Source organism: Corapipo altera, unplaced genomic scaffold (genome assembly GCF_003945725.1).
Source record: "Corapipo altera isolate COAL_440 unplaced genomic scaffold, ASM394572v1 64, whole genome shotgun sequence".
Classification (NCBI taxonomy): domain Eukaryota; kingdom Metazoa; phylum Chordata; class Aves; order Passeriformes; family Pipridae; genus Corapipo; species Corapipo altera.
The window spans coordinates 4,958,345-4,982,923 of NW_020884893.1; the positions used below are offsets into that span (position 1 = coordinate 4,958,345).

The 24,579-nt window shown below is 43.5% G+C and overlaps 1 protein-coding gene across 1 annotated transcript; it reads right to left on the reverse strand.

The window, feature by feature from the left end:
* Positions 1–951: 951 nt before the first annotated feature.
* BMP7 (bone morphogenetic protein 7) lies at positions 952–22,370 on the reverse strand. Its single transcript, XM_027646061.1, has 6 exons — positions 22,123–22,370; positions 11,614–11,762; positions 7,331–7,528; positions 5,724–5,800; positions 4,991–5,101; positions 952–3,771 (listed from the first exon to the last, which is right to left on the reverse strand). Exons 1-6 carry the CDS (start codon positions 22,368–22,370, stop codon positions 3,622–3,624), a joined length of 933 nt encoding a protein of 310 aa, XP_027501862.1. The 3' UTR covers positions 952–3,621.
* Between the last annotated feature and the right edge of the window lie 2,209 nt (positions 22,371–24,579).

The following is a 24,579-nucleotide window of genomic DNA, read 5'->3' on the forward strand; positions in this document are numbered from 1 at the left end:
AGCTGCTGTTGGCTGCAAGACTGGCCCTGCAAAGCAGCATGATTGATTTATTTTATTTTTCCTCCCCTTTCTGGAACTCCCCTTGACTTACACTGGATCTAAATGCAGAGAATTGGGACCATAATGAGAAATACCAGAGGATCCTTCTTCTAAAATTAGTCCAGGCCTACAGAAGCTGAGGAGGTATTGGTTTAGCTCAGTAAAGGTCTTTCCACTGATGCTTTGCTAGACTTCTGAGCAGTGCACAAAGCAAATTTACTTATGAATTTGTAATTGCTTGTGGAAGATGGCAAATTAACTCCAAAATGCTGATGATTTAATCCTCTGGCTCAGCAAATACATCTACATAAACTGGCACTACTCTGCTCACAGCTCAAAGTAAACAAGAACCCCAAAATTGCTGTTATGCCCCGAAGATACAAAGTTTAGTTAATGAGAGATTTAGCCCATTATTTTTTTTCAGCTGCCTCCATAGCAATGCAGTGTGGTATCCACAGTAGGAAACCTCATGCCAGCAGCATCTCTGAAATATGCTAAAACAATCTAAATTAGAAAATGTCAGCTTCTTGGCTGATGTTTCTTTGGAGTTTCTTTCTTCCTTTCTTGTGCCTCTATAATTTTATTGGGATGACTAAATCTCTGAACTATGTTAGCAGTAAACAGAACTAATTTACCCCCTGCTTCTTTGAAACAGCTGCTGACAGCTGCACTATAATTCAATCATGGATCTTTGCAGTGCAGACTGCAAAACACATTCATATTTTTTGTATTCTTCCCTCCCTGTTGTATTTGGACCAAAGAAGTTGCACCAAATAGCAACATGTGCTGGGTTTGCCCGTACATAGAGATTGAGCTACATGAAAACAGAGGCTCAAGATGAAATATTGTCCAGCCAAAAAGGTTCTTTGACTATCAGGAGAATAACCACACAGATACACAATGTCGTTGGGATATCTTTTGTAAAGTTGCAATGATTTATTTTACTAGTTTGTACAAAAAGGCTTCTGACAACTGCTCTATGAAAAGAACCAGAAATGTGTATGCATTTTTGCCAACTGTTAATAAATATCTTCTTAAATAAGGAAACAAATGTGTTTAGGAACCGAGAATCATCTTTCCTGGATGTGATTGAAAAGGAATTCAGAGATGGAAATAAATAATTCTTCTTCCGCCTGTGACAACTATTTACATAAAAATGTACAAACAGTGAAGCTGATGTTGAGCCTAGCAACAGAAATCTTGTTATTATGTTTAAAAACAACAACAAAAAAACCCAAACAGAAACAATCCCCACATAATATTTAATATACGAATCCTATACAGCAAGATACTGTGGTCCAAGTTAAAAATGCAATACACCAACACAGTGACCACCAACACTGAAACACCCAAAAGAAACAACTAATCCTTGACTACTAAATAGTGGAAGTTTAGGCATGATCAGCTTTTAACTTTCTAGGCAGCACCTTCACTTCCTTTAGGAGGTTTACAGAAGCACTGGTGTATATACGTATGCAACGTCAAAAGATGCTTCCCATCGGTGTGATTTCAATTCCTCAGCCTAAATAAGTGATGCACTGAGGGCAGTTTTGGCTGTTTATCAGGACATGGTCATGTCTGCAGGTTCCAGGAGAAATGGTCTTTTGGCTTCAGCTGTTGCCCTGCCGTGGGGCTGTCTGTAACTCTTTGGCCAAGGTCTCACCTTGGGGTAGTTTACGGGAGTCCTGCCGGTGGAACGTGCCTGATGCAGCCAGGCTGGTCCTGCAGAGGTTGGAGTTGCCCAGGTTGGATGCCAGGCACATCTGCCAACGTAGCAACTGCTCACCAAGGCCCCGCTCCAAAACCTACCGATGTCGTGGATGCACTTCCACTTTCCCATCAGCCTAACCCTGCTACTGAGAAAACTGCTGGGAAAACACCAATTGACTTAGATGAGATTAGAATTAGACCATCATAAACAAGTTTCCAATTTATTTCATAGACAGTAGGGGTTTTTTTACTTCCTTTACTTATTCTTTTTAAAGTGAGGCATCTGGTCTGGATTTGATCTGTGACTTAAAGGGAGAAGAGCAGTGAGTGATGTCCCAAATGGGGTGGTTGTGTTCATTTATCTTCTTTCTCTAACTCTCCTCTAAGGCAAAATACGGAGCCAAGTTCCCATTGCAGCTACATTGCTGAGCAGAGACCCATCTCCAGGGATTTATTATGTCCTGGGCCCATCTGTTGGAGGTTTAGGTTTTTGAAGTTTGGAGATTTAGAGCTGGGTGTGCTGTGGACCTGTTGTTTTATTGGGCAGAATTTTCTTTTTATCCCCATGGCGAAATTTATGCCAGTCCTCCTCTGGTAACCAGCACATGCCAAAGTGGGGAATTGGTTTGTGATTGGTTGCTGCAACTTTGTATTCTTCTTTGCAATAACTTTAATAGAGTTTTAATTACTTAAGTGTGATGTTTGTGTAACCTGTGACTTTTAAAGAAGGAAAAACAAAAGCCTTGAGGGGACATTTTCTTGCTTCTGGTTTCAGCTTTTTGGGGGCTCTTGAAAGGGACTTTTTTTGTGGGGTTTTTTTGAGGAGAAGCAAACAGAGCAGAGGGTTTATCAGAAGCACTGCCCCTGGGAAGGAAGGTTTCCCAGCTTGATTCTAGTCTGTGTGGTACTGAGTGTATGCCCCAGCTTACAGTACCTTCTGCACTTGAGCCTCCATGTTCTCCAAAAAGTGTTGGAACTTGTTCCCTCAGTGAAGTCAATGGACATTTTCCAAACAGCAGTGGGATCTTTAGCTGGAGTACACAGCTCCATAACTGCTCAGGATACCCCAGCTAAAAGTTAGGTTAATCTCTGTTTCTCAGCATTTTGCTGCTTCTTGTTACAAATTTATAGCAAATTCAAATACTTTTAGTTGCAAGAGGAAATTTCCTTCCCTGTTGATAATAAAAGTATGCCCCAGAAGTCTTGCTCTTTGGAAGTATTTCCTTCAGTTCTTTTGCTTGCCAATTAATTATTATTTTCTTAGCCTGGTCTGTGCTTTGAATTTGTGTAAATCCACATCCAGCTTTTGCTACTGTATTTTAAAACTGGAAGTTGCATGTAATTATCTTTGGGTTTGCTAATGAAATTGAAGCAGAGGGATGGAAGTAATAATTCTCTAACAAAATACCTGTTCACTCCAGGTATATTTTGTTCAGTTATTTTATTGCAAACTGTGTTACAGGAACTACACACACTTATTAGTCACAGCACAGTCTCACCTCAGATAGATTATTACTGTTTAACTCACAATCAACACTGGTGAGTTTGCAATCTTCAGAAAGACTCATCTGCAAAAGTATGTATTGTAGGAGCCAATTTTGTAGGCAGATTAGGTTTTAAACAGTTTCTCTGGCTTGTTTCAGTTTACAAGCTCATTGTCTGCAATAAACTAAAACAAAATGTGTTCAAATGCCACTTTAGATCCAGAAACTGTTCCATTGTCTGATCTTTCAGAGGCCTGGTCCTAAAAACTGTTTGGGATTTTTTTAAACCCATGGCTGGAGCGCTAAAATTTTCCCCTCCCCCACATAGCCATACAAACCCACTCTTTACAAATAACTTTTTTCTTTCTTCTTTTTCTTTCCTACAAGTCTAATGACAGCCACATGCTCGTACCACCATGTTCCTGTATTTTTTTAAGATAACATTGGAGCTGTCATCAAAGTAGAGCACTGAGATGGCATTGAGTTGTGTAGGAGCACAGCAGGGTTTCGGCACAGTCTCTGGGTTTATAAAGTGAACCTGGGGAATGAAAGTAGAGGCATGTTAGGATTTACTTCTCCCCTCTCCTCCCCCAAGTTTTTCTTTCCCAGAAAACCTTCTGTCTGTCCCACCCCCTCACTTGGACATGTTTGGAACACCTGGTTTTGTGTACAAACATCTCGAGATGTCCCCTGCCTGTGTGGAGGCTGACGCGCACGCCCAAGGCTGATCTAGCTGGAAATCTTTCAGTGAGGCAGGTTTTCATTAGAAAACTCCCATTTGTCAGAGCAGTCAGTGTTCTGCAGTGGGTACTAGTTACGATAAACTCTGTGGGACGTGTGGGTGGGGTTTTGTTAACAATCCTTTCAGCCCTGGACAGGGGACCCTGTCCCTGTGCCCAGCAGCACCAAGACTCAGTAGGGGCCAAGGGATCCAGGTCCCCTGTGCTCCAAGCTGTGGGACCTCCAAGGAGAAGGGGGAAAAGGCAAATAAAGGCAATCTACCAGGAGAAAAACATGCAGATATTTCATCCCTTGGAAACAGTTGCTTCTAGTTTCCCTAACGTTGCTGCAATGTTGTCTTTAGATGTGCACAGGACATGGGATATCGATGAGAAGGTGCAGTGAGCCTCCTTGTGCCCTGCAGATGTGTGCAGAGGTCCTGGAGCCCAGCTGGGTAGGGGAAGGTGTCCAGGCAGGCAAGTCAGCTGGGGGTGTAGTGGCTTTGGTGACACAGCTGGGCTGGGTAGCCCCAGCCAACAGTTTCCCCAAACACAGGTGCTGTGTTATGAGCTCAGGGCTCCCATCTGGACAACTTTGCACAACTTCATAAAGTAAATACACAGCCCAGCTGCTCTGTGCATGTAACTTTGGGATTCACTGACCCCTTCCTCAGTCTGCCCCCAAATCCACATTCAGTGGATCCTCTTACAGAGCTCTTCCAAGGGATGCTGACAGTGGGTCTCACATCTTGCTCTTTCATTTCCATGCAGTGGGACTAAACCCCCATCATGATGTCTATCATAGGGCCCTTTCAAACTAGAGAGAGCATGTCAATGCTTGCAAGCAAAGACAGGGTAATTTCTAGCCAACTATTAATTCAGGCCACTTGGCCAGACATGTTGAGCAGATTCTGCAGGCATCGTGTGAGCTAATGCAGACCTTCCTTCTTAGGTCTTGGAGCCTCTTTTGTGTATAAACTTCTTTCTGAACAGCACCTATCAGATATAACCCTGTACCAGGAGCTACAGTGCACCTACCAGTGTCTGTACAATGGCATGGTTTGTAGCATTCATGTATGAATTCAACGGGAAAGCACATTCTCCTTCACAGTAATAGGCAGCATAGCCCTCCGGAGCGATGATCCAGTCCTTGAGTAAATTGAAGCCATTAGATTGTGGAGAAAGACAGAAATATTGTGCAGTGAAACAAAAAACCAACCAGCACATAAACCTATCCATTCATACGTCCATGTACAGTTGCAGTGGCCTGCAAAATAAACATCTGGCACACTGGCCTTTTTAGTGCTCTCTTACAGCCCTCTAAAGCAGCTGCTTTTCCTGGAGGGACACATTCTCTTTGCAAATGTGCCCATATTGTAGCTGAACATCTGGGTTTAGTCGTTTATCCATTCATCAGTATCCTCCTGGCTTTCCACAAGGATCACTTCACCCAGCACCACAACACAGACACAAGCTTTCGGAAAGGAAAATGTTTTTAACCAGGTCTAAAAGAACAGGTAGCTGAAAAAGGACAGCCTTCAGCAATGCCAGGGCCACAGTCTGTCAAAAAGACCTAAGGGTGTTGAGTTTCCAGCCAACCTCATGCTAAATATTTGTATACCCAACTTAGCAGAAGCACTTGAGCGTGCTAAAGGCAATATACAATTTTTTCGCCCTGAGAATTATAAAAAAAATCCAGTTATTCGCTTGATCTCACTACTCAGCTGGATAAGTGATGTGCAAAGTCACCCCAGTGACACACAGCCCTTACCTGCCACCCCAGGTCCCTGAAGCTGACGTAGAGCTCGTGCTTCTTGCAGGCCTGTCTCTGGTCACTGCTGCTGTTCTCTGCATGGGGAGAATGGGTGGCCATGAGCTTGGGCTGCCCCAGCACCCACAGCCCCCAGCGGGGAGTGAGGCATTGCTGCTCAGCTCTTGCACATGGGGCGCCTTTTTAACCATTTCAATTTTAGTCATAAAATAATGGCAGCATTTAACACATATGAAACGCCCTTCTGGCTTCTTGTGCAAAGCCAGAAAAGGTCTGGGAAAATAGCTATTTTCTTTTTCCTTTTTATTTTTTTCCTCTGACCTCCTAGTAGCAACACACAGATCTCTCTGATTATAGTCCACGACACAGAAGGACAATCTATGAAAAGAGTGATAGGGAAAGGCACCCTTTACCTATTTTCTAAATTCCTGTCTTTGAATCACTGCTGATAGTTGCACCTTCAGGTCTAAAAAAGCAACATGGGACATTAAAGTAGTTTAGAATCTGCTTTTCTGTCCAGCGCAGCTGGATCCAGACTACAGATTCCTCGCAATGGCTGATAATGATGAACCAATGAATAAAAGCTGAATCATGGAACTGAACAACCATAACTCTTCATGCAGTTTTGAAACCGTGTGCCCATCCTGGACATGTAGCCTGAGCTGGAGATTCAAGTAGAAGTACCACAAAGAATGGCTTGAGCAGAGTTTTTTCATGGAAAGGCTTGTCAGGCGTTGGAACAGGATGCCTGGGGATGTGGTGGAGTCACCATCCCTGGAGGAATTTGGCACTTAGTGCTGTGGTCTAGTTGTGAGGTGGTGATGGGTCAAAGGTTGGACTCGATGATCTTGGAGGTCTTTTCCAATCTTAATGATTCTGTGATTCTATAAAAATACGACTTCAATTCCTGTTGGAAGCTGTGTTTTCCTTTTCCTCCTGCCTCCCACAAGCTCTCCTTCCATTCAGTGAGGCTCTCACAGAAACAGAGCTGGAATTTGCTGCTGCCTCTGCAGTGGCTGTGCTGTGGCTCCTGCTGGGACCATCACCAAGGGCCTGTTACTCTGAGGTATCACATAATTAAGCCACATTTCTATTTCAAATGCCTGATGGAGTTTTCTTCCATATTAGGAAGCAGAGCTCCCCCCAGAATAGCTGTGGTTATCCTAAGAAAGAATAGGTTTTCCTCTTCCATGCAAGACTTTTGGGACTACTACACTCTTTGGGGGCTAAACTTAAAATCACAAACTCTGAATATGGACAGCCTTTGGATTCAGACCCATTGAAATATTGTTTTCATGACTTACTCATTTCTTTATTGTAATTATCTTCTATTTCAAAATGAGAATTTATTTCATGTGGAAGCAACAGAGTTCTTCTGGTTAGGTGGGGTTTTTTTCATTTGGATTAAGAAATCCCTCAATTTAACGTTGCACCAACGAAACATTCTTTTTCTAACTTTTTTGAAATAATCCCTAATCCCACGTAGTTTCAAACCAACAACTGAACGCTACTGGTGGACCAAAGAGACAACAAGCGGACATCGTGGGAGAAACTGTTCCCGCGTTATCCCACACCCAGAAACACAGCCCCAGCAACCCACAGCGTACCTGCAATGTTTGACACCCGGAAAGCTTCCTGGTTCTTTGGCGTTTTGGATCGATTCTGGCTCCTCTGCTTCCCTCCCGTGGAGCGAATGCTGCGGAGATGGACCTCGGTGGCTTTGAAGAAGGCGACAGTGAAGGGCTGCTTGTTCTGAGGGCCGTGCCTTCCGATGAGACCCGCCAGCTTGGGGTTGATGCTTTGCCCTTGAAGCAGAACAGACTGATAAGAGGGGCTGCAGCAGCTTTTCCAGCACGGTCAGGATAACAAGGAGGAGAGCTGCTGGCTGCTAAGGGTGATTCCTGTAGGCATTGATCCACCAAGGACCTGGACTCAAACAGCAAAGCTGCTTCTGACAAGAGCAGCTCAGCACAGCTAAACTTCATTTTATATCTGCGTGTAAAAGTTACATAAAATAGCCCTATATATAATTATTTTACCCCAAATCCGCTTAGCATTAACTTTTCCTGCATTCTTTAGAGAGGTTTCTTTAAGTTCACCAACCTATAATTTGAAGTGATCCTATAAAAGGAACCATAAAACTCAGCCCATAGGAACACTAAATTCCCACTGGAAAGTTATTAACTTAAAATGCCTTGTATGGAATGCTGACAGAGTTCCAGATATACCTTAGTTGAAAAAATCAAATGTTTAGAGACATTTTGCTTATTGCGGCATCTTGGCACTACCATATCTGATTGCTTTGTTGCAAAACTGCTGGTTACCATCCATGTGTCCTTCATCTTGGGCTTTAAAATAATTTGATTTTTGGTAAAAGACAATTAGGTGGTTTCTCTGTAGAATTCATTATTTACAAAAAAGGCAAGGAGAGGCTGGCAGTGGGAAATTTAATATTTCTCCCTGTTGCCTCCAAAAGATGTCTGGGTGCTGCTGTGAAATGCAGGAATGATATCCAGGATTATTCTGTTCCAAGCTACTGAGTGCTGCTGCTAAGTCCAAGTTATGTTAATGGCTTTTGTGATCCTTTGCTAAGGACAGAGCTGGGTCTTGTCAGCCACAAATCAAATGTGCCAAAGGACAGCTGACACTTTCCTGGAGAAGCCCTGCAAGGCAGCCTGGCTGGGGAGAGCAGGAAAGGGGTTCTCAGTCCACTGACAGAAATATCCTTACTCTACTAGTTTCTGATTAATGTGTGAAAAGAAGCTGGTAACCTAAAATATTTCTCAATGATATTCTATAGCTGCTCTTTTTAAGATGAGTAGAGTAAATGTCAAGGCTTATAAATTATTGTCTTTATGGTACTGTTTTTGTTTTTGCTCTTGGATCTGTCCAAAAGATTGGTAAATATGACTACCCAGAAAAGGGGGCTCTAGTCAAAGCTCAAGGCCAAGAATGGACCGGCCTTGACTGCAGCCCATTTTATGTTTTTCTAAAACCATGAGGAAGTTCCAAGATCAGTAGATGGGATTTGTGAAGAGGGCTGGATCAAGAGGTGTTTAATAGGACCCTGGCAGCAGGAAAACTGCCTGGCATGGCCAGGCCTCACAAGCAAGATACGGGAAAACTAATCTGAGAGCTTGGGTGAAAAGAGCAAATACAGAAACTTCTGGCCATAGAATTATATGTGGACACTCATCAACAACTCCTTCACCTTCTGCTTAAGCTTCTTTCTGGAAACTTGTCCAAATAGTTTTTATTTTAAACATTTGTGGCTGAACCCACAAAGTGCTTAAGCAAGCAGCCAATATTAAATATATAAGTAGTTCCACTTGTGCTCAGGCTTTGCCAGATTTGAGCCTTATTTCGTGAAAACAAGCTCACCTGCAGGCATTAGAGCTCACTGAATGCTGCCCCTTCAAATGAGCCTTTCTGCTTCCCAAAGCTGTTTAAACCAGCCCACAGCTGTGGCTTTTCCAGTGTAAATTATTTTACCTTTCCCATGTCTCTGAATAGAGCAGCAGTATGCATGAGGGGACCCAGCTTCATCCTGATGTTTAATGGATTTGCACTAGAGCAGCAATAAGTGTCATTTGACCAGTAAAATACCAGTGTAACAGCAACACATCACATTCAAGGCCAGTATGGTGGCAGTGTTGCCTTAGGGGAAAAAAAGGTAATGCTCTGTTTGTGAAGTAGTATATTTCTTTTTAATTGAATTGGGGAAAATGCTCTTTCTACCTTTCCTACCCACCCAGAAAGCAAGGTTAAACACAAGGACATGTGTGTAATCACCATTAGACAATGAAAAACTTGTCCCACAAAAGCAATAGCTGTGCTCATGAACCAGAGGGCACAGCTTCATCTGCTCTTCTGAAGGTGATTTTTTAATACTGTCAAAAATGGGATCTAAAGTACCAAACCAAGTAAACCCAACCCATGTGCTGGTGCTGAGAGGGGTCCTGTGGGTGCTGGGCTGAAGGCTACTGAGTCACTCAAGTATTTCTTCTGCTGTAGCTGTTCCCTGGTCTCAGAAATAAACAAAACCTCTTTGATTCTACCCTTATTATACACGTTGGTAGACTTATTTGGCAAGGTTATAAAGAAATACAAAGATCAGTTAAATTTGCTTATTTTGTATCAGTTCATCTGGACAGTGCTTGTCACGTCAGATTTTTTTTAAAGTAACTGTATTTGCTTCATGATTACAGAACTCTATCTGTAACAACAGATACGAAGAAAAGTTGGGTTTGGTTGTGTTTTGTTTTTCTAATTCACTTAAAGCCTTGGGGATTGCCCAAGCATATAGTGTTGCATCAAAATCCTGCTGTGTTTGCAGCACATGATTTTCATATGAAGTCCAGGTGTAAAAGCAGCTTTTTTGTTAGTGCACACAATTGGTCTAAATCCAAAATGAAACCTGGGGAGCAAGGAAGGACATGTCCTTGCCATTCAAAATAGAAAGAAAAATTCATGTGTATGGAAGAGAAATGTGAGTGCAAAGGTGCGCTGCCAAGGAAATTAGTTACAGAAGACAAGCAGACAATTGGGTCCTGTATCTCTGTATTTACTTACTGAACACTGCAGTTGGATTTTCTAATTTTTAATGACAGGCTGATTAAAGTATTTTGTTAATCTGTTTGGAGAAAGCAGCAAGTTACTTTGCAAAGTGTTTGAAAAGGGGTTAAACTTGGCTGTCAATTTGCTTTACTGTTCTAACTTTAAGAGTTAAGATTAACTTGTAAATCAGGTTGAATTTGACTCTTTATACAAAGACGTCTTTAGGGTGGGGACCACTAACTTCCATGGTGAGGCTCCTTCTTTGTGTTTGGGTTTCTGCGTTCACTGATCACTCAGAAAGGGCAGGTTAAAACAAACCCTGTGCACTTCTCTGTGCAGGTCTCACATGAGTTAAATCACCCTGTCATGTAAATGACTCTCTGTAGGTTGCCTGTTTCAAAACTACTTTGCACAGTCTTTATGCAAAATGCTACTTACTGGAAACATGCAGAGTGTTGCATAAAAGCCAAGAGCAAGTGATATCATAGACACAGTGTGCGGAGAATGCAAGTGTGTCCTTAGATAACTACATCCAGAGTATTTATAATTTTGAGCTGGTTTTTGCTTAACCATTCCTGTGGGGCAGCCAGGCAGTTCCAGGTGGTCCCAGGTCCTGGGAACCTCCAAGAAGATCCAGGATACTTTGGTTTCCTTGCACAAATCTCCAAGTGAGCATGAGGGATCTTAATGTTAAGACAAAGCAGTATGACTTTTTAGTTAAGACCTGATTAGGCAAACTCCACAGCTGACTCTAAACACATCCTTTCTGGAGATGTTTCAGAGCCAGGTCTTCCCACTCATTCTGAAACCTCACAGATTTGTACTATACACTGCAGACCTTGGAATCCAGACCATGTATGACTTTACCAGTAAGTTCTGCTGCCACAAAGGAAATTAAAACAGTTCCTAGCTGTCTTCTGAATTTGAGAGGCCTTCTGTGCCAACTGACAGCAGCCTTCTACATCACTCAGTTGTGTCTTGCACATAGCAAAGTTTACTCCTCTCTCCTTGACTGGATTGCACTACCTGCAAATTAGCCAGCAGCATATTCTTACCTTGATGGGGATGTGTACACAGCTAATACTGGAATTACTGCAGGCAGGTCATCAATCTGTAACAGCATCTGAGTACATCCTTAACCTCAAATATGTCTAGGGGCTATTTTTTTAATACTACTATTATTTCCACCTTAGGCAAATTCAGGAAAAACATGCTTAAGAAATCCTGTTCAGAGGAAAGAGTGATGAATGCTTAGGGCTTCCCCTGGCTGGGACTCAGGTACCTCAGACAGAGGCTCACTGATTGCAGTTGCTGTCTGATGTCTGACACTCACCATCAGTGCCTTCCACAGAGAGCTGCAGGCCAAGGTTGTGTTGGGGATTCACCACCCAGTGATTGCTGGTTGCAGTAATGTCAAACACCAGCCACCCTTCCTCTGCAGCCCAGATCGTTCGAGAGTCGAGCAGGAACAAATCTGAATCCCTGAAAAAAAAGAAGCATAATTCCCATTTACCCAGGCTTTCCACTGGAGTCTCTTTAGGCAGTGTCCTGGGTCAGCCTTTCAGTGATATCTTCCCCTCAGACGAAGCTTCTCTTCTCTTCAAAAAAGGGAGGATGGCCTGAAGCAGATTTGAGGTGGTTTTGGGTTACTTTGCTGTTACAGTTAACCTTAGAGCTCCTGATGCAGCTTCAGAAAAAAGGCTTGCCAGGTACAGATCTGCAAAATTACTGTTTGCATATGTAAACCTGGTAATTGGGCAGACAATGCTGCTCATTTGCCTTTCCACACATAATTTCCTGACTTTTATGCATAATGGTAGCACTGGTGCAAGCCAACTGGAACACTGGTGTGCATATATTAACATATGTAATGGTTTTTTAAATTTGTTTGTCTGAGGTTACAGATAACTGATTGAGACTCTACTGCACTGCTGTGGGTCACAACTTTCTTTCAATTCATGGCTTATTTTTTTTAAAGATCACTGTTCAGTTACTCCAGGTAAAGAATTAATACCAGAAAATAAGAAAGATCTGCAATAGAGAGGATTCTGTGTATTTGAGGGGTGAAATCAACTTGGATTTACAAAATGTTTCCTGGCAAATTTTTGAAAAATGAAAACTAGAAAAAGACAGGTTCTGTAAGGGAAAGAATGTGTTATCAGAAATCAAGAGAGATAAAACTTGGATGAAAAAAATGGATAGTGGTGCAGTTCCTTCATAAAAAGAGTTTACAAGAAGAACAAAGGCACAGGGTGGAAGTGTCTAGACAAGCCCTGTAAGAGCTGCTTTTGTACCTACAGTGCACAAACATGGTAACTTGTTAAAGCGTAATTATATCCTTTTGAATGAAGAACCAACCTTGGAAAACCCTTTAATCATGCCCTCAAAGCTTAAAGAAAGCCTTATGAATTTTGTCACTACGGATTTGTCAGTGCAAATATATATATTTAGCTTAGTATACAGTGCCTCTTCTTTACATGGAATATCAAGTGATCAGAAATGAATCTGAGAAGTATTTGAGGCACAGCTTTTAGTGATTCTTTTCCCTGTGAAATACCAAGAAATTAGAGGCTTTTGTCCAACACAAAGCAGAAATGGAGGGGTTTTTGCAATGCTTTTACTGTCTAGCTTTGCTTTCAACCTTTGTGAGCCAGAGAATATAAGAGATGATGCATTTCCTCCGTGAGCTAATGGGTGTCACTGCTTCTGACTCTCTGATGGCTTAAATGAAGTAAAATTTCTGAAATTGGTTCCTGCAGAGCACCTGAGCATATGGCCCAGGGTGTGTAAGAGGAGGACTCTGAGTTTGCTCCCTAAAGCAGGATCCCTTTGGATACCACACGGCTGATTGTGCAGATCCAGCCAGTGCTGCTCAGGGTGCAATCAGTGCTTTCTTTTAAGCAAAGTCTTGAGCTTGCTGAAACACTTCCTTGCTACCGAACGGGGATCCTGTGGGGAGTGTTTGGGCAGCCCAGGTGGATGGCTCAGGAAGGGGCTGTGGTGCAGCGATGGAGAGGCTCAATGCAGGTGGTGGGAGCTGCTCTTCAGAGCTCAGTCAGCTTTGCTGGGTGCCCTTAGGAAAACTGAAGTTAAATAATACAGATAACTCCCTCTCTCCATAGACACATTAGTTACAGGAGTGCAAGATGCTTGAATTTCAACAGGGGGACAAATTTCCTGGGGTTTCATCCCCATCCAGGAGCAATGGCCCAGTTCCCACAGCACATGACACAGCAGTGTGGACATCTCCCACCCTTCCCTGTTTACAACACACTGAACAACACACATCCCAGAGGAGCCAGGGATGAGGGAGTACTATGGATTGGCCCATTCCAATGGCTGAGGCCAAGTTTCCAGAAGTAAAGAGTTTTTATATTCACGTACTGCACTATTTAAGCATGGCCCCCAACTGGAAGTCATGATTCACACAAGGTTTGGTTCATAGGGACTTGGCTTGCTTGGTTTTCCCCCTTGTAGTTTGCAGGTTGATGATACTAGCAATAATGATAGTTTTTTTGGTTTTAGCTACTACTCAACTGCAGTATTATTACTCAGAAAACCCAGCCTTTAAGCTTCCCATGCTGACATGATGCAATCGGGGTAACCAGACAACATGAGGCATCAAGTACCAGGGTGAGTCAGTCTGGGAAATTGTATAATGCATTTGTTTTCCTGTAGTTACAGCAATGTGCAAACAATAGGCCTGGAGGGGAAGCCTGAAGTGAGAGAGATCAAAGGGACCCACAAAAGGGAAATGTCCTTCCCACACACACACTTAGAACATTTGGACCCCAAAAAAGCCCCAGGTCAGATGCTCTTTGGAGAAGTTCAAGCACTCCTGGATTAGCACTTTCCACTCTGGCCCACCAACAGTGGCCAGGGATGGGACGTAAAACCTGACTGGTGTTGCAAGCAGAGGCTCCTGAGATTGACTTCTGTTCCAATGAAAAGAAACCTCTTGTTCTTTTAAAAAGAATTTCCCTTTAAGTGGAAAACCCTGCTCTCCAAAGACAGGGCAAACAGCGTTAAATCACCAGCTCATAGACAGCAAGCCCTTGAGAGATCATTGTTGGACAAGACATAGTAACAAAGCAAAGAAATGTTATTCTGCTTAGACTTAAACAATATGTGCTCTGAGGGCTCACATCTAATGACTTGTCATAGGAGATAGTGCTAGTTAAGTCTAACTGATGTGGCTGGTTTGGGTTTTAGCTTTGAGACAAAGGTCTCAGCACAAAGGGGAAAAGTTTCTAGTACACATCTCACTCTGGTACCCTACCTACCAACTGTACTCATAGAGTGTTCTTGGAGCAATGTGAATAATGGCTCTGCAACAAGGAGGCAGAAAAGCCCTTTGATTCCTTGGCCCTGCATTCAGTCCTTTCGTTTAAGAACTTCAGTGCATGTAAGAAACTGTACCGAGCCTTTTACCGGAGCGAGGGATAGGAAAGGCACATGATACTCCTTTTACAGAAAATTAAGCTGGGACATGGAAATGTTAATGCCTAGATTAGAGTTACACAAATTAAGAAGTCTGGATCCAGACCACAAGTATGTTTTGTTGAGACCACATCAAAATGGCTCAGCGTTCAAAGTAGTGACATCAGCGGGAGTGTCAGAGCTTTTAGCAATGATAAAACACGGGGCTTTCAGCTCAGTTTTCTCAAGCATCAGGCTGTCAGTGGAGTCTGAGATGAGGACAGGAGGTTGGCACTTGTCTACTGATGGCTTTGGTAGTGTCTGGCAGCGGATGCCAGAAAAGAAAGTCATCTCCCGTTAGAAAGCACTCCCAAAAATTTGTCTACAGGTCATATAACTGCCGTGTGGTCTCTGAAACTTCCTTAGTGAACTTGTTTTCTGGACTCAAGGGTGAGTAACAAGCATTGCAAAGTGAGGGTGGCTGGGCAGGATGCATGTGAGATCGTGTCTGGAAAGCAGCTGGAGTTATAGAGGTGGAAGGGCTGGAGCTGCCAAAGGGCCATAGAGGTCTGGTGGCAGGAATGCAGTTAAGAAAAGAGATCATAGGTGTTTAGTGGAAGGGAAAAGGACTGGAAGAAGTGAGGATGAGGGGAGAAATAAGGGAAGACAAAATACAGAAAAGACAAGTAGAGTATCCTGGAAGGAAATAGTAAGGAAGAGTTACCATGTTGCAACACAGTAAAATAAGAGATTAACAACCATGAAGCTTCATGAAAATAGTATGTATGGGCTCTTTGCCTTTTTGTTGGGGTACTTTTTCAATCTCTTTGGTTTGAAGCCAAAAACTCTAGAAACATATCCACAGATGAGAAGTGCAGCATCTCCCTTAATCACCTGCGTTGATGATTTGAGGCACGAGGAGAACACAGACTAGGAAGAGAGATTCAGTGAAAACATGAGAGTTGGTAATTATGCAATAGCAAGAGAACAGGAGATGAAACTGTATTTATAGGCTATAGTGCTGTGAAGTCTACACTGCTTTAGGACAGTTCTCTTGCCAAACAGTCCCTGCTTCAGTGTCTGTTTTCCTCACTCGCTTTCCCCATCCCCCTCATCAGCCCTGTTATTTTAAGCTGCCAGTTGACAAGTGGTAGTAAATACTAATGAGCACTTCCAAGTGGGATAAAAATAAATGAGAAGGAGGACAGGCAGCAGCAGCAAAGGCGACTCAGCAATTTTCATTGCACTGCAAGACAAGGTGATTTCTGTGACATGCCAGCACTCTGGGTTGGGAGCAGCTTTGGAGTCCTGGCTCACCTGGCCACGTCCTGGCAGCAGCCAGGCCAGGGCCACTGCCAGCAGGTCCTGCAGTCCCCTGCCTGTGTCAGGTAATCCACCAGCCCAAAGAGCACACTGAGGCTGTCCAGTAGCTGTGCTGCTCGAATCTCTACCCGATAGTTTGAGGAATTATAGATATAACAGTTTTTTAAACAATAACCACACAGTGACACCTTGCAACAGACTTTGAACAGCTTTACAAATAGACAGTCAACCCTCCTGCTTCTGTTTTAAAGTGGGAAAAATTTGAGGCATGGATATGTTGAATGTCTTATTGATTCAGCATGCAAACCACAGCCTCTAAGCCAAGAGCATAATCCTGTCCTCTTGCTGGGTATTCTAACCCTAGAGGGGCTGTTCAGGTCACAGGCATGGTGCAAGTTTTCCAACAGGCAGCCCAAGGACAGAGTTAGGCATGGGGAGTTAGGCAATTCATGACCAGGTTTGAGCAGGTGGAGGGAGGAGAAGGCAGAGAGGGCATCCTGGGAGGGTTAGAAGACATCTGTTTGGATTAAAAACCTGCAGTGTCCAGATTTCAGTTTGCTTGGTGTCATTGCTTAAAGTCAGCTGCAGCTGTACAAAGACAAGCTTAGGAAAATATTTTTCAGACTTTCCTACTTTGAGAGGGCCCCAGGATCTCCCTGGGCCTCTCCCTGGCACGTTTGCAACACCCTCTGTACACAGACCTGAGGCAAGCCCTCCTCCCACACCTTCCCTTCCCCGTGCCTGGGATCCCCTGCTTATCCTTCCCGCTCCTTCCCCACTGATAAAAGCCCTCTCTGTGCCCATGGGGGCTCTGTGGGGTGAAGGGATGTTCACAGCAGGAATACAGTTTGCTAGAGGTGGTTTCCAAGGACTGGTCTGAAAGCTGACTGTACTGGCAGTGAAACAGATCTGTATAAATTCTGTTGAATCTAGGGAAAAAATAAATTCACTTTAAAATTTCAGCAGATTCTTAATTCTGTGTGTTTCTGGTAGCTATGTTGCCTTTCCTACGCAGTGTTTGCGAAGGGTAGGATCTACGTCTCAAAGGCTGATTAAAAGTGGCAATGGGAGTTTGTTACTGAGAAGCAACATGTTTCCTAAACATGAAGCCTCTTGTAAAAACAGTGCTGAGAGAACTGAGGTTACACACATATCTCTGACGCTTCATATAAAGCTGTTTCTGTTCAGCATTGAGTCACTGTTCATTAGTGCATCACTTAGCTGAGCAAGAACCCACTGGGGTATGCAAAATGCCTCCTGCAGCTACTCAAGTGCCTGTGAAGAGCTGTGCCTTGCTTAGCAAGTTCAAGATTTGTCAGAAGTTTTGCAGGCTGCAGTGGCTTTTAGGAATGGTCTGAAGGAGATAACTAGATCCAGCTCTGCTCTTGGAGAGCTACAGGGTTTCCATGCTGAAGTTCTCTTGCGACTTGCTGATAAATGAATACAGTTATCAACTGACTTATCTATAAGTTACCAAAAAAATAATCAAAGCTATTGTCAGTACCTTCCTAGATGCTGTTGCAAGTACTGTCATGCTGCTGGGGCACATCATTAAAACAAACTCTTCCTTTCTGTACTGCACCATCCCTAGAACAATCACGCTGGTACTTGTAAAAGCTCCAAAAAAGAGGCACATCTGCTTCATGGGTTGGGTGGGCCTAAGCCTTTCTTAGTTACTAGAATTACACATTTCAACCCACAACACGCAAACAGACTCCAACGAATGGGAAAAGGGGTCTGGAGAGGGGCTTAGGTTTGATCTGGGTGCAGCAGTGGTGTAGTTTGAAGCACAAGCTAAAGCATTCCAGCTGCAAGTCAAACCCAGGAATGCATCATGGGAGATCTGATTTTTCTGCAGGGCTGGTAACATGAGCATTCAAATCATTCACTGCCTTTGAAGCCTGTGAAATCCATAATAGCCACAAAGTGAACATGTAACAACTACATTTCAATTACTAAAGGCTGGTCAAGTACCTGGTTTTATTCTTTCCAGTAACAAAACTCCCATCGACTTCAAAGGGGTTGGGATTCACTCTGCAGTTCGAGTGCTGGGTCCAATGAAATAGGAGATGCAACTCTGGGATGAGGTATTTCAGCTTCTGAAGGTGCAGACAGAAGGGCAGAATCGAGCTCTGATGTTGAGGGCAGCTATACAGTCTGCATGTTTTCTGCAGCTTCAGGTTAATAAGTTGAGGGTGATGCCTTGATTAACAATCTGCCCCAGAACTACATGGGTACTTTTGGAAAATATGCAGGTTCCTACCAACTACAGTAGGAGTTACATATCCAGGCTGCTTAGCTGCTGTTAGAAATCCCACTGCATACCTGTGTGTCTCTTCTGCACTTAAATCCCTTTGAAATTCTTGCTTTGGCCATTGCTTACAGAGGTGGAGGCTCTGAGGGTAATGGATATCTCTTTTGCAAAGTGCTTCACAAACTATTTCATGATTCCAGTGTAAAAGTACCGAAGTTCATTTCTCTCAGGCTCACATCCATAAGCTTTATTTTGCCATGTTCTGTGCATAGATGCTCAAGATAAATTACCTTCAATACCTTGTGCCCTGTGGTGTGTGCTTCCTAGCACTGGGATCTGTTTCCTTGCCCTCCTTTTCCAGGAGGGAGGAGACAGAGGCTTGAGCAGCACTCGGCTCCCCAATGGCCACCTTCAGCTTCCCCTTAAAAGGGTTTGTGACCACAACAGGGACCTGATGTCCTGCTGCTCAGCACCCTTCTAAAGCCAGTCCTGGCTTTGTAAAGCACTTTCCCAGGCTTTTGGGTGAGTGAGCCATAAATACCAAACAGAAGTTGGACCTGAGTCACTGGATTTTGAGCTATGCACACGAAAGCTTTGAGACATGTTATATTAGTCAAAACGTCAACTGTTTTTACAGTGTTTGTGATATTGTGAACATTTTTGTTCATGAATGTACTTGTTTGCCTAAAGTGAATAACTGATGCTGTGTGCCTGAAGAATGCTGTACATGCCTTTTTATGAAGGAAATGTTGCCAGTTTGAAGAGCTTGCCTTGCAATGAATTCATAGATTTGGAAAGGCCAAAAAGAATATTTGATCATTTAGCTTGGTTTCCTACAAACATTTGGAATAATATCTTCAGTCTGACAGAGATATAATTTCTATTAGTCTAAGTCTGAGTGGCATCTCATCTGCTGCAAAGGGCAGGGCTGGGCTCTCATTTTTCCTGCCAGGCTTGTTATGTGTCTGCCCTCAACCGAGGTGGATGAGGGAGAGCTTCTACCCTCTGTCCAAATGTTGGTACTGTTGAGGGAAAGGATTTCAGAAATAGTCAGCTGGGAGTGCAGCTGCTAGTCTGGAGAGACCTATGCCTGTATTTTACCCTGACAACAAAGTGCAGGCAAGAGATGTTGATGGTCAGATACCAACTTGTCTGAACTCATTAAGTCATTAACTATTGAACTGCTCATACCAATGGTTTATTTGAACCAAGGGCACCATCACACCTCAAACTAGAGGCTCATCTGTGGTTTAACTGAAAATCCAGCCTTCAGCATGTCCCTTGGTCTCTTCACACTCACAGGAAACTATCCCTAGTCAGCCTCAGCCTGGGCTTTCCAGCTACACCCTGTGCTGTTCTGTGGCTCTAGAAGGTGTCCTGCTCTCATCTGTGTGTGACATGATGCTGAGCTGCCCTTGGGCAGCCTGGCAGGAGCTGCTGTGCCTTGGGCCACTGGAACAGGAGCAGCACAGGCTTGGAGAATCCCACGTGTTTCAAATCTCAAAGGGCATTTCCAGCAATCTCCTGGGGGAATCCCACTGCTCTTGTGTCATCATAAGCGCACAGAGAGAGGGGAACCCGTTTGGTTTCCTGCTGGCCATTGTACCTGTGGAGCTCCAGGGAGAGGGATCCACAAAGCCAAAGGCGAGCAAACGTTTCCCTGCCTGCGTGGGGGAGAGGGTTTGGCTTTGTTTTGCTCTTGTTGCTAACAACGTCAGATGGGTCTGACTTTCCAGCCGGCTCGGGATGAGACAAACAGCCAAGGAAGCATCAAAGTGAATGGGTGTTTTTTGATCAACATTGGAGAGAGTTTGTTTTCTTTCTCCACTTGCCCAATGACACACTGACTTGGATGACTGGTCTGTGACAGAGCCGGGTGGAAAATGTCAGTGGAAAAATGCAGAAAAAGAGCAAATATTTTTACAAATGTTAGTGACAATATTTTTACCTTTGGTCAATCCAAACCAACAGGAATATTTTTTCAGGACATACTGTTCAAAACTCACCATAGCCTGTGCCAAAATGTATGCAAAAAGGGAATATGCACGAACGCTCATTAAAAATAGTGTTCCTGTGGTGAATATGATGCAGTAAAATTGCATCTCATCTTGTGGCTGGAACATCTGTATAATTAGCAAGATTCCTCACCTCTTCCAGCCAGTGGTTCATGCCTGCACTTTGCATACATTTTTTTTGTTCTTTAGGAATAAGAATTTGTGGAGGAGACAGTTTGCAGAAACACTTTCTGCTCCACACAACTATCCTCAGTGGTACCTTGCCACTCTCTCTAAACAGAGTTGTAACCAAACTGTGGATGTACCATTGTAAAATGAAGGTACTAAATATCATTCTAACTCTGTCAGTAAGATTCCTAGTGGGCACCTACCTCACTCATCAGGGTCTGAGGAAGAACTTCCCGGGCATCTGATGAGGAAAGTCATTTACTCCAAGAACAGGTTTCTGGCATTCCCTAATACCCTGACACACTGGTTAGTTTCTGCTCTTCCCAAGAATGAAAAGTTATTCCTGCAGGCTTGTACCTAAATAACCTATTTAAGAAATACAGCATAGGGAGGCTTCTACTTCTGGAAGGGCTTAAAAGAAAAAGAGAATAAACTGAAATGCTTATGGTAAGCAGGACATCTAATGGGTCCTATGCACACTTGTGGCTTGTTGCCTTCTCCTTTAAGGAAAACCTGGTTAAAATGTATAGTTTGAATTATGGCTGTTTGATAAAAACAGATTCATTTTAGCACAGACCCCAAACCCTGCAAATAATTGTGTCATTAGAAATGCCAGGAGAACTGTGAGTTTTAAGCTATAAAACTAGAATTTCAAATGTGGAAGAAAACACACCAGTGGTTAAATATTTTTACCATACAGCAAAGCCAGTAGAAATCCTCACCATTTAAAAAAACATTGATAAAGTTTCCTGTCATATTTCATTTTTTTCCCGCATTTTTATTAGTGCTTATAAAACCATAAAGCCAGAGTCCTGATTCCACTTTTTTCTTACCCTTTTGGGCTTTCCCCTTTTCATAAACCTAAATTAGGACTGTAGTATTATTAGCCCATATTTAGTAGTCCTAAAGAATAACTTCTGACTAGAATGTGACTGTAAATACTTTTCATGTAAATAAATGCAATCTCACTTTTGGTAGGATTTGTATGTAAAAGAAATCTGTGCAAATGAAACTAAGTGCCTTGGATAAATGGTTTGGGATTGCTGATTAATTGGAACTCAAAACAGATGAGAATATTGAACATATGTTCTTATTCAAGTTCCCCGGAGGATTTGTCAGGGAGCTTGGCATACATTAATAATTGCTTGGAATGGATTTAATAGCTCATCTTGTAGTTTTGCACATGCAAAACAATCAGTCAGTATAAAAAGCATGGTGTCATCTGTCTTTGTTAATTAGGGATCTCGAATGCCTTTGATAATAAAGGCTAGCAATTAAGCTACAATTCCAGAGGAAGCATTTGGTTTTGTCACTTCAGGATGCATAAGCAGCAGGAGGAAGCGGGGAGGACTTCCAGGAATCTTGAGTTTATGATGTTTTCCTGCACTAGCACATGGCCAGGCTTGTTGGCTCCTCAGCTACTGAGTGCTCACAGGGGTGAGAGTGCTGGGGATGCTCCCTGGGGCACGTGGAGGCTCACAGGGACCTCTCCCCACGTCACCCCACGTTGCAGCTGCGTGCAGAGATTTCACTGTACGAACCCGATGCCAAACCCAGGCACTTTTGCTGATGGCACCAGTATTTCCAACAATATTAGACATAACTCCCCGAAGGAACACACTGTGCTTGTGCTCTCATCAGGTTTTCCCTGTGGGTCACTCACCTTCCCGGGTGCTCCTGGAGGACCTGGTAGACGCTAATCTGGAAGGTTTCATTGTCGAAGCGTTCGCGGATGTAATCCTTGTATATCCGGAACTCGGCAGCCGTCACCGCTTCCCCCTCTGGGATTCTGGAGAGATCAAACCTGAACTCTCGGTAGTGGCAGCGCTGATGGTGAAACTCTCTGTCATGCTCCACTGAAACAGAAAACAGCCCATTAGCCACCTGCTTTGTTCCCTTTCCCCTCGCCATCAAACACGCTTGAGAGTTACCACAACAGAAAAGGGCAAGAATATCTGATTGCAGCATCTCACGCTGTCACTCGGTTCATTAAAGCACATAGGAAATACATGACTTTATCTGGGCTATTATAAGCATATATGTGTTTATCAGAATCCCTTTGAAACAGTTTTACAGCTGGCTGGTACAGGGTGTGGGGGACTGTTGTGTTTTAATGATTTTTGGCAGCTTTGTGCTTGACAAGTGACTCTGGACATTTGCCACCAATAACAACCAAACTGCTGTGGGAAGGAGCTGAAAGAAACAGATGGGGCTTTTCAGGAGTGCAGGTTCTTGGCCTGGCTCTGCTTCTGAAAATCACACAGGCATACACACATACCCACACACATATATACACAGATTCCAGTCCTTGAGGCTTTTCATGCCAGCGACCCACATTTGGTGCCAGCTGAATTCATCACAAGCTCGCGGCTCCGCTCCGAAGGGTCAAAGCTTTCATGTTAAAGGATCTTTAGTCCTTAGGGCTGTGAGGCAAATGTTCAAAGTGAGGACCTTCTTTCACCTCCCAACCCTGACTGTGAAATAACAAGGAGTGCCAGAATCCTCCCAGGACAGTGTGGGGATGGTGCGTTATCCCTCCGAGTGACAGGCCTGCCTGTCTCCTGACGGACAGCTGATGGTCTCGTGCTTGTGGATACGGAAGCGAAGCGGGGGGTCAGTGTTGGGAGGAAACAAAGACTTCAAGACAATCCTCCAGCAAGGGGGAGGCGAGGTGTCAGTGCCCCAGCCCGACACATGACGCAAATCACCCTTCTTGGGACAAATTCCAAATTAAATAGACAAGTCGGACAAAGGAAAAGGGGGAAACGGAGGTATAAGGGAATGAACTGACTCGCCCAAGGTCACACTGCATGACATTTTAAGAGCTGAGGTTTGAACCAGAGACTTCCTATATGTCCCAGTCCTGTCGTCTGTCCACTTGACCTCTCTGCAGCTTGACTGCACAATTCAAGTAGTTAGCTCTGAGATTTCCTTGGCAAAGAATGCTTGTCTTTCTACAGGCCTGATTCTCTTCTGGCAGCAGTAAATCCATTGTGTAAATCCATTGACTTAAAGGGAATTACTCCTGAAAAAAGGAGTTTCAAGCAAGAGTCTGGAAAGTGTTATTTAAATTTACAGCGCTGCACGGTACAAATGTACATCAGCACCTCGTGGGGATCTCCCCTGTGTCAGGGACAGGGTGTGGGGAGGCTCTGGGAACCAGGCTGTTCCAAGCATGGAGCAGGTTCAGCACTGCTTTGCTGGCCAAGATTCAGCTGCTGGCCATGGACTCTTCTTCCTCTCTCACATCCCTTCTGCAAGGAGTCCAGGGCTCACAGTTTGCCACTGTGTGATTGCTGTTCAGGGAAATACTTCAGAGCTCTTACTCATAGCTGGGATTCATCTTAGAGTTTTTTAGGTATGAAACCTCTAAACTTTCCAAGACAAAGGTGATTAAGTTCAGCAAATGGTTTTATAGGTTGGGCAGTTTCACCTCTAGCTAAAACATCTTGTAAGCCTCACGGAGATTGTTCAGTGTCTCATACCCTGACATGGGAGAATATTGTGAATATTCACCAGTGTCTGTAAAACATTTGGCAGGCTAAAACTGCCCTGGAAGTGCTAGCAAAACTGTTAAATGTGCCTCAATCCCTTTCCTCCAAACTACTCCTAATAGAATAAGATACTAAGAATGTGATTTCAGTCTCAAAGGAATTTGTCTGCATCTAAATTATAGGGGGGAGGGAAAAACACTGTAATATAAAATAGCTCCTTTAACCACAACTACAGAAGAATGACTATAATGCTGTGTGGTTTTAGTTGTATTACAGATAACACCACAGGCAGGGTGTTAGCAGTAGGATGTACCAATATGATTTGCTTCCAAAGACGTGGGAAGGCTAAATTTCCAAAGGCAGGTGGGTGCACCTTTTCAGTGTATATGTGTGATGACAACTACATCAGCCAACACTGGTCTTTAGCTGCACTTTTTACACAAGGTCTGACAACAAGCACATAAAGATGAAACTTTTTGGGGTGCTGCTAGAGTTCACAGTGATTTCCTCTGCAGAGCCCTAGAAAAAATGTGTCATATTAGTATGAAAAATTAACAACCAGGGTCATAAAATAAAGAGCCCCAAAGTTTGAACTTTCCCATGCTTTGCAGATGTTGGGATATACG